At 45.9% G+C, this 10938-nt stretch overlaps 1 protein-coding gene across 1 annotated transcript in view; it reads left to right on the top strand.

Moving 5' to 3' along the window:
* RAB31 (RAB31, member RAS oncogene family) overlaps nucleotides 1-6353 on the top strand; it is a 190912-nt gene extending 184559 nt beyond the window's left edge. The window contains exon 7 of the mRNA XM_038746749.1: nucleotides 6000-6353. Within this exon, the coding sequence (XP_038602677.1) occupies nucleotides 6000-6097 (98 nt within the window). The 3' untranslated portion in view covers nucleotides 6098-6353. The remainder of the gene's footprint in view (nucleotides 1-5999) is intronic.
* Nucleotides 6354-10938: the final 4585 nt, after the last annotated feature.

Here is a 10938-nt window from a genome sequence, read left to right on the forward strand (position 1 = left end):
AGAAGCGTCTTGGCCTCGTGGGTAGAGCATGGGGCTGGAGGTCAGATGGACTTGGTTCTAATCCCGGCTCTGCCATTTTGTCTGCTGTGTGACCTTGGGCAAGTCACTTCAGTTCTCTGGGCCTCAGTTACCTCATCTCTAAAATGGGGATTAAGACTGTGAGCTCCATGTGGGAGAGGGACTGTGTCCAAACTCATAATCTTGTATCTACTCCAGCGCTTAGTACAGTGCCTGGCACCCAAGAGTCTAGAGAAGCAGTGTGGCTCAGTGGAAAGAGCCCAGGCTTGGGAGTCAGAGGTCATGGGTTCTAATCCCGGCTCTGCCACTTATCTGCTGTGTGACTTTGGGCAAGTCACTTAACTTCTCTGTGCCTCAGTTCCCTCATCTGTTGGGTAGGGACTGTCTCTATATGTTGCCAACTTGTACTTCCCAAGCGCTTAGTACTCTGCACACAGTAAGCGCTCAATAAATACGATTGATGATGAAAACTGTAAGCCCCATGTAGGACAACCTGATTACCCTGTATCTACCCCAGTGCTTAGAACAGTGCTTGGCACATAGTAAGTGCTTAACAAATACCAACATTATTATTAACAAAAACCATAAAAAAGTCATTGCCCCTCCTCTCCCTCCCCATCCCCACCACCTTACCTCCTTCCCCTCCCCACAGCACCTGTATATATGTATATATGTTTGTATGTATTTATTACTCTATTTTATTTGTACATATTTATTCTATTTATTTTATTTTGTTAATATGTTTGGTTTTGTTGTCTGTCTCCCCCTTCTAGACTGTGAGCCCGCTGTTGGGTAGGGACCGTCTCTATATGTTGCCAACTTGTACTTCCCAAGCGCTTAGTACAGTGCTCTGCACACAGTAAGCGCTCAATAAATACGATTGAATGAATTGCTAATGGATGTTAATGCTCCCTCTACAACACTCAAGCCACTTTCGTCTCTGACGGGACCAATATCAACCAGGGGTGGGTGAAAGGGTCTAGGTGGAAATCTGGTGAGAAGCAGCGTGGCTTAGTGGATAGAGTACAGGCCCGAGAGTCAGAAGGACCTGGATTCTAATGTTGGCTCTGTCCACATGACCGCTCTGTCACCTTGGGCAAGTCACTTCACTTCTCTGGGCCTCAGTTACCTCATCTGCAAAATGGGGATAAGAGTGTGAGCCCTATGTGAGACAGGGACTGTGTACAACTTGATTAACTTATATCTTATAACTCTCCCCCTTTTAGACTGTGAGCCCACTTTTGGGTAGGGACTGTCTCTATATGTTGCCATTTTGTACTTCCCAAGCGCTTAGTACAGTGTTCTGCACATAGTAAGCACTCAATAAATCCGATTGATGATGATGATGATATCCACCCCAGCGCTTAGAATGGTGCTTGGCACATAGTAATCACTTAAAAAGTACCATAATAAAATCTGAGATCCTGTGGGCAAGAGAATGTTCATTCACTGTCTCTCTGTCTCTCTTCCTGCCAAAGGCCAGCTCTGTCAAGCACTTCTAAATTCAGAAAAAAAAAAACTTATTAGTACATAAACCCCCAAGCCATACTCTGCAGCCCCTCATTCAAGTAGATGTGTTGGCCCAGAGTAAGGCAATTGGTGCTGAGAGAGAAGCCGGCACACAATTCTATCTGGATGGATTTCAGCATTTTTGAAGCCTCCCAGTGTAATGTGCTAGTAAAAACTAAACAAAATGTTCTTCATGTCCTCCTCCTTAAGCTGCATATAAAAATATGGAGTTTGGGACGCATAACCAAAAAGTCATCTCATTTTTTGATTTAAACTTGCCCAGATGGTGTGTGTTCTAATTGGAGGAATGATGTCTTAGGAGTTCTAGGGTCAATGTCATGAATCCAGAGAGGAAAAACTACAGAAGTATGTGCATCAGGCAAGACAGACTTTTCTGCCAAGAGATCACCAGAAAGGAATTCCAGCCTCTCAGTAAATGGATCGGGTGATAAACCCACAGAAAGTCACTATGTATCTAAACCCAGGAGCAGGGGAACAAACTCCCATCCTGAGGCAGTGTCAGTAGAAAGAGCACAGGGCTAGTTCTAGTCTTAATTCTTCTGCTTGCCTAGTGTGAAACCTTGGGCAAATCTTTCAACTTCTATTTTTTATGATATTTATTAAATGCTTACCGTGTGCCAAGAACTGTACTAAGCACATGGACACAGTCCATGTCCCACTTGGGGTTCACAGCCTTAATCTTCATTTTACAGACGAGGTAATTGTGGCCCAGAGAAGTTAAGTTACTTGCCCGAGGTCACACAGCAGACAAATGAAGGACCTGGGATTAAAACTCAGGACCTTCTGACTCCCGAAGGGCCCGTGCTCTATTCTCTGGGGCCATGCTGCTTCTCACTCAACTTTGCTGTGGTTCAGTTACCTCATCTGTAAAACGGGGATTCAGACTGTGAGCGTGGACTGCCTCCAACCTGATTAGTTTGTATCTTCCTCGGTGCTGAGTTCAGTACCTGGCGCATAATAAGTGCTTAACAAATACCATTAAAAAAGCATAAAACAACAACAAAAATTCCCTTTACTCTTGTGAGCAGCTGAGGAAAATTGTTCACTGATTGGCTACTTTATAGCGTGGGGGATTTCTTGTGTGCTGGCCACTAATGCTCCAGAATTACTGAAATATCAAGGGGAGGCAGAGCCCAAGAATTTCCTGTTGGTCTTGTGGCTCTTTGGGGATCTCTTTGACTACTCTTCCACCAGTAGCAGCACATGCGTGACTGGAAATTTGATTTGCGCCGTGCTTACAGGCACCAGGTACTCCTTCCTCTAGACTGTAAGCTCGCTGTGGGCAGGAAATGTGTCAGTTATATTGATATATTGTACTGTCCCAAGCGCCCAGTACAGTGAGTGCCCTGTACGGACTGTGAGCTTGTTCTGGGCAGGGATTGTCACTCTTTATTGTTGTATTGTGCTTTCCCAAGCACTTAGTACAGTACTCTGAACACAGTAAGCGCTTAATAAATACGATTGAATGAATGAACAGTAAGCGCTCAACAAATACCATTGACAGACTGGCTCACCAGGCCCAGAGTCTGTTCTAGCTGCCCACCTGCCCAGCAACTCTAATACTGAACCTTTCTCTCAGGCCTCACGGTCAAAGATGACCACTTTTCTTCATTTCCTTTCATTCATTCCCGTTCTCAATTTGTACCTATCGCCCAAGCAAGTAAACCGAGTCCAGTTTTCCGTGGATCTAAATTAATCTGCGTATGCGTTATCTTTAATGTTCCCCATCCTGTGCCTTACTAAAGGATCATGAGAAGCGGCGTGGCTCAGTGGTAAGAGCAGGGGCTTGGGAGTCAGAGGTCACGGGTTCAAATCCCAGCTCTGCCAATTGTCAGCTGTGTGATTTTGGGCAAGTCACTTAACTACTCTGTGCCTCAGTTACCTCATCTGTAAAATGTGGATTAAGACTGTGAGCCCCCCATGGGACAACCTGATCACCTTGAATCTACCGCAGTGCTTAGAACAGTGCTTTGCACATAGTAAGCGCTTAGTAAATGCCATCATCATTATTATTATTATTGGTGTTCAGTTGGCAGTGCTGCGGAGAGGAAAGCGGAGGGTGAGCGAATGTTCTGGCAATCGATCTGCTTCTGAAAAAGCCGAAAGGAGGTTTCAGCTGCAGACTGGCAATTCAGAAAGGCTCTCCAGCCCTTCCCGAGGCCAAACAGGCATCAGAAAGCCACAGGTCCCAGAGACACGACCCCACCTTCGCTGGGCCTCACCCCAGTGGGTTCCATAAGGCTAAGAAACACAACAGTTAGGGCAAACTAACAACAGTCAGACCATTAGGGCAAAAATACAAATCCCATTATGCACATCAATCAATCAATGGTATTTATTGAGCACTTAATGTGTTCAGAGCATTGTGATAAGAGTTTGGAAGAGTACATTATAACAGAGTTGGTAGATGCATTCCCTGGTCGTAACGCACAAGGTCTACCCTGAAGTGGCTGACTTTGGGCAAGTCACTTCACTTCTCTGGGCCTCAGTTTATCTCATCTGTAATGATGATAATAATAATAATAATGGCATTTATTAATCGCTTGCTGTGCGCCAAGCACTGTCCTAGGCGCTGGGGAGGTTACAAGGTGATCGGGTTGTCCCACGGGGGGCTCACAGTCTTTATCCCCATTTTGCAGATGAGGGAACTGAGGCCCAGAGAAGTTGGATGACTTGCCCAAAGTCACGCAGCTGACAGTTGGCGGAGTCGGGATTGGAACCCATGACCTCTGACTCCAAAGCCCGGGCTCTTTCCACTGAGCCACGCTGCTGCTCTAATGCCTGTTTTGTTGTCTGTCTCCCCCCTTGTAGATTGTGAGCCCGCTGTGGGCAGGGAGGGTCTCTCTTTGTTGCCGAATTGTCCTTCCCAAGCGCTTAGTACAGTGCTCTGCAAACAGTAAGCGCTCAATAAATACGATTAAATGAAATGAAATGAAGTGGGCTAAGTAAGGGGAGGTTGGTAAAGTGGAATACGACCAGGGAGCCATGGCGGATGGGAGGGAGAGAAATGGGTTTGTGGGATGGTACGACCCACTGCGACCCTCCCTCCTGCCTCAGCTTTCAAGGCACGGCAGCACACCAGGGAAGCCGTTCCTCATTCATTCATTCAGTGGTATTTATTGAGCACTTACTGTGTGCAATATATGTTGCACACTTGTACTTCCCAAGCGCTTAGTACAGTGCTCTGCACACAGTAAGTGCTCAATAAATACGATGGAATGAATGAATGAATACAGAGCACTGTACTAAGCGCTTGGAAAGTACAATTCGGCAACAAATAGAGACAATCCCTACCCAACAATGGGCTCCTGCTTAGTTCTTCCCCATGATTATAATAATAATAATAATGATGGCATTTATTAAGCACTTACTATGTGCAAAGCGCTGTTTTAAGCAGCGTGGCTCAGTGGAAAGAGCACGGGCTTTGGAGTCAGAGGTCATGAGTTCAAATCCCAGCTCCGGCAATTGTCAGCTGTGTGACTTTGGGCAAGTCACTTCACTTCTCTGTGCCTCAGTTACCTCATCTGTAAAATGGGGATTAAGATTGTGAGCCCCAAGTGGGACAACCTGATCACCTTGTATCCCCCCAGCGCTTAGAACAGTGCTTTGCACATAGTAAGCGCTTAACAAATACCATTATTATTATTATTATTAAGCGCTGGATGCCGAAGGGGTGAGAGCTGGAGAGAGGTAGAGCCTGGGCCAACCACCCTGTTTCTGGTGACATCGGATTCATTCAATCGTATTTATTGAGCGCTTACTGTGTGCAGAGCAGAAGCAGCGTGGCTTAATGGGGCAAGCACGGGGCTGGGAGTCAGAAAGACATGGGTACTAATCCCTGCTCCACCACTTTTCTGCTGTGTGACCTTGGGCAAGTCACTTCAATTCTCTGTGCCTCAGTTATACCTCATCTGTAACATGGAGATTAAGACCATGAGCTCCATGTGGGACAGGGACAGTGTATCTACCCCAGTACTTAGAAGCAGCATGGCTCAGTGGAAAAAGCACAGTCTTTGGAGTCAGAGGTCATGGGTTCGAATTCCGACTCTGCCAATTGTCAGCTGTGTGACTTTGGGCGAGTCACTTAACTTCTCCGTGCCTCAGTTCCCTCATCTGTAAAATGGGGATGAAGACTGTGAGCCCCCCGTGGGGCAACCTGATCACCTTGTAACCTCCCCAGGGCTTAGAATAGTGCTTTGCACATAGTAAGCACTTAACAAATGCCATCATTATTATTATTATTAGAACTGTGTTTGACACATAGTAAGCGCTTTACAGTACTGTAATTATTATCGGGGGTCCCCTCCCTCCTGGGATTTTCCCTTGACATTCCTCAGCGGAGGTATCTCTGAGCAGGTGGGGTCGCTCTGTTCGAAGGCACGGACCGGACCGGGAGGTGGGGTTTTTTTGCCCTCCCGCAGAGAGCTGTATCTTGTCTTCGTATATTCTAGGTCGCCAGATCCCACCCTTGGATCCGCATGAAAATGGCAACAACGGAACAATCCGCCTGGGAACGACAACGGTGCAGACCAGTCGCCGGTGCTGCTGACTCCACCCAACCCGACCAGATGCCCTTGAAGAACCGACATAACCATTCAACCCCTGTGCTGATCGAGGGGCTTCCCCCTCCCCGGGACTCAGTAACCTGCTTTGGGAAGGCTCTGATCCCCAGCCCGGCCCCAGGAGAAACATGCAGGCAAGAAGAGCAGAAGCCATCCCTGGATGGGATTTCGTGTAAACTCTCCATCATCCTGCCAGATTACTGAATTAGACTATACCAAGTTCCCGTCTTAAAAAAACAAAACAAAACAGTGGCTTTTATTTTGGGGGTAAGGCACGAGGAAAGATGTTTTAGAGATATTCTGTGAAATCCCTCCAACACGAAAATATCATAGGAAAGCAGTCACATTTCTGCTTTCTCATTTGAATGGAGAAAAGGGGCCCAGGAGGAGGTGAGATCTGAGCCTTAAACTCTCAGACAGGATATTTTTCTCATGCCCTGGCTTCACCTAAATACTTTGGTGCCGTTCCTCTGCAGGAATTTCAACCAGTCTTCAGCAAGAGCTGAATTAAAGTTGATAGCTAATTTTTCAGGTACTAGGCGGCTTCTAGATCGAGGCTCCACATGCCACGTTTCTTGCGGTGCAGGAAGAAGTGTTACTGAACTATCTTCCAAACTCCAGACTCAGGAAAATCAATGAAAGGGCAGAGAGATGGGGAGAAAAAGATGCGCTGGAAATAGTTGCCTGGAATTCCTGAGATCTGTTGCCTTATCAGCAGGGAAACAGGTACTGCCTTTGATCCTGCACATCTTGGTTCCCCAAAAGCTCACAGTGTAAATTCAGCAGCCAACCTGAGAAAAAGCCACCCAGAAGATAATAATAATGATAATAATTGTGGAATTGTATAGTGCTTACTATTTTCAAAGGACTGTACTGTGTGTTGAGAAAAGACAGTTAGGTTGAATGTAGTCCCTGTCCCTCAAGGGGCTCACAGTTGGGTTGGGAGGGATGGGAAAGAACAGGTACTGGATCTCCATTTTACAGATAAGGAAACTGAGGCACAGAGAAGTTAAGTGGCTTGCCCAAAGTCACACAGCAAGCAGGTGGCAGAGCCAAGATTAGAACTCAAGTCCTCTGAATCCCAGGCCTGTGCTTTTTCCACTAGGGCACAGTGCCCGGAGAGGGATAGGGTTCTGAAGATGGAGATCAAGGAGTTGGGATGTAGGATGTTTAGGCCGGGAATGCCGTGGGGCATCGGTGCCCCTTTAAGGAAAGGGAGAGCAGATGCTCAGAAGACTGCTTTGGGCTTCTTCTGGCCTTTGCCAGCCCTTGGTTTTCAGGTAAGCACTGGGCTTGCATGACACTGCACATAGTAAGCGCTCAATAAATACGATTGATGATGATGATGATTGCCCCACTGAGGGAGCCCAACCTCGTGTTAGAACCTGTTCAAGAAAGAATTGGGGAATTTGAGAGCCAGCTGTGGGCCCATTGAGACAGATCGTAAGCTCCTCGTGGGCGAGGGATCATGCCTACCAGCTCTATATATTGTACTTCCCCAAGAACTTAGTACAGTGCTCTGCAGATAGTAAGCACTCAAAAAATACCACTGATTGATTGAGGCAACTAGGAGCCCCAAAAGTTTTGAAACCAGAGAAAACATTGAAACAGCTACACTGTGACCTCCACCGAGAACCGGCCTTGAGAACGCACTCCCCAGGAGGTAGATGTTTTTCCTTGATCTCTCTGCTTCCAATTTGGCTACTGCTAATAAAACAATCAAGTAATCATCTGAATCAGATGGACAGGGAGGAGTGGGGACAAAGGGGTCTTCTGCCTCTTCCTCCCACTCACCTCTGCACCCTCCAAATCCAAGTCTTGTGCTCATTCCAACTTTTTAATTCCTCATGTTCTAGAAGGGGCCAACCTGATAGGGCTTCAGATGGGGGAAAAAGCTTTAAAATCTTCAGTGCAGTGCTCATTTGAGATCCAGGAATAATGTAAGGGGAATCAGGCCTAGGGACTGCCAGCTAGCATTTAGGAAAGAAATGGGGGTTGGGCAGAACATCAGAGCCTTTTCAAACTGTTTTTAAACCATAAAAGTACTGCTTCTAGCCCCGAATATATGACTGCAAAATCATTCATGGAGCAGTCATGAGAGAAGAGTATTTCCCACCTGAAGGCAGTTTATAAATTCTTTACCAGCTGCCAGTCACCTGGAGAGTCCCAGACCTGCTAGTTGAAAGAGAAAAACTTGCCTCTAGAGTTAGTTCTTTGGCAAAGAAGCCAGGCAGCAAATCACTGTGGGGCTCTCACTCTCTTTTGAGCTGAAGGAACTCCAAATTGCATCAGCAGCAGGAGTTAGCATTCCAGAAAAGACCGGTGTGAATCTCACTACAAGTCCTTCTTGTTGGCTGTGCGGTGTTAAGCAGGCTGACAGCGAAGAAAATATGACCAGACCCAGCATGAATAGTTCTTACATGGAGGTGATCAACACGTCTAGGGTAAGTCAGTCAGTCAATCAGTCAGTTGTGTGCTTACTGTGGGCAGAGCACTGTACTAAGCACTTGGGAGAGTACAATATAACAAAATAACAGCACATTCCCTTCCCACAATGAGTTTACAGTCTAGAGGGGGAGACAGACCTTCATATAAATAAATACATTCGGTCAGAGAGTGCCATTTGGGGTTCGGGCTGGGACTCCAAACATGCTGGAGGGATTTTAAGACTCAAAGATTCATAGGGCTGGTAGGAGTCTTGTCAGGCAGGCAGGCCACAAATCCCATTTTAGCCAAGGCAGAATTAGATTTTTGTAGAGTTTCCCAGCCAGTTTTAGGAAAACATTTTGGTGGCTCAGTATTGGGACTGTCCTGGATAAACTGGCCAGTCATCTTTGTACAAATGCTCGTGAGATTTTGCTTACTTAAATGTTTGGATTTCCATGTCTGGGTGAAGCGTGCTCAGGACCGGCCCAGTGTAAGTCCTGCAACATTCTGGGTAGTCTGGTAGTCCGGCCTTGTAGTGTGGATATCCCAAAATGCTGGGGAACTTAAGCCCAAACCAGTCTTCAACCAGTCTTCAGCAAGAGCTGAATTAAAGTTGATAGCTAATTTTTCAGGTACTGGGCGGCTTCTAGATCGAGGCTCCACATGCCACGTTTCTTGCGGTGCAGGAAGAAGTGTTATTGAACTATCATCCAAACTCCAGACTCAGGAAAATCAATGAAAGGGCAGAAAAATGGGGAGAAAAAGATGCACTGGAAATAGTTGCCTGGAATTCCTGGGATCTATTGCCTTATCAGCAGGGAAACAGGTACTGCCTTTGATCCTGCACATCTTGGTTCCCCAAAAGCTCACAGTGTAAATTCAGCAGCCAACCTGAGAAAAAGCCACCCAGAAGATAATAATAATGATAATAATTGTGGAATTGTATAGTGCTTACTATTTTCAAAGGACTGTACTGTGTGTAGAGAAAAGACAATTAGGTTGAATGTAGTCCCAAAATGCTGGGGAACTTTAGCCCCACACTTCCCCTTCCCAAATTCCTGCCCTCACTGTCACACACAAGGCAAGGAGGGTGTCCTGACTTACTGGTGTTCAACAAAAATAATACAGTCAACCTTTGGAGGGGCTCTTCATCCCGTCCTCCAGCTTTCGGCAGAACTGCGCCTAAACCTTCACAGACTGATGCAGTTGCTTCATGTGATTGATCGGTGCTATGCAAGCCATCTGCTACCTCCTGAGTCTGTCCAGCTGAAGATTTCATGGGCTTCTCCAAGTTTCCAGCACTCCCAGAAACCCTGAATCAAACCCCAGTTGGACACAGAACTGGGCATGCTTCTGGGGAGAACTGTAGTTTTAAAATGGAATCTGAACTGATTTCTTTCCAGATGGCCTATACCATTTTTCCTCGCACCTTTCACTTTCTCATACTCCCTCAGAGCTCTGGTTAGCCTCTGAACAAGTGAGTAAGGAGGAAAATTAGCCACGTCAGGGAACTGCCGACGAAACGATGATGAACCACCGCGTCCCCCTCCCAACCAAGTTTCCCAAAGCCAGAGTTTTAGAATAAGGGCACGGTCCAAGTAGAGAGCAGTCAGTGTTTCACCTTACTGCAGCAACCTATCCTATCAGAAACATCATTTTTTTCTTAAATGCTCAGAAAGGGAGATGTTAGCAACTGAAAACTCAGAAGACAGCTAGTTTTATCATTCAGATTCTCGATTCAGAGAGATACTGAATCAAAAGCATCTAGATTTTTCCGTGAATCTGCTCGGAAGATGCTCAGGTCCGCTCTACCAGTCAAGTTTACTTGCTTTGAATTTTGGAATGAGATTCTTTTCCAGGGCCATCTAGGGTGAAATACAAACTGTAATAGCAGTGTTTTCTGAGGCATCCTTTGTGGCTTCACATTCAGCCAGAGAGTTGTAGGTGACATGATGTGCTTTTTAAGCACATCCCAGACCAGTTTTATTTTCTCTAAAAGGTTTGTTTTCAAAAAAGAACCTAATTTTGGTATGGCTGTGTGTATGTACATATGTGTAAATATAGTTTTATATTTGTTATGCTGACATGTTATACTTTGCCACTGGGCTCACAGCTATCTGTTGTGTACACTATGTGAGAATTTTGTTAGTGATGTTTTCACACTGAAGAGCAGAAAGGCCAAAGATAGGAAGTAGTGAAAAACAAGAGACTTTAATAGGTGCCTTGACAACTTGCTGTTTCAATCAGCATAAAGGATGTTTTGCTGTGCAGACTGGAAAATTTGGAACCCTCGATATCAACCATTATCATCATCAATCGTATTTATTGAGCACTTACTGTGTGCAGAGCACTGTACTAAGCGCTTATCTGACACATAGATGTACAGACGTTGTGCCCAGAA

Source organism: Tachyglossus aculeatus, chromosome 5 (assembly GCF_015852505.1).
Source record: "Tachyglossus aculeatus isolate mTacAcu1 chromosome 5, mTacAcu1.pri, whole genome shotgun sequence".
Classification (NCBI taxonomy): domain Eukaryota; kingdom Metazoa; phylum Chordata; class Mammalia; order Monotremata; family Tachyglossidae; genus Tachyglossus; species Tachyglossus aculeatus.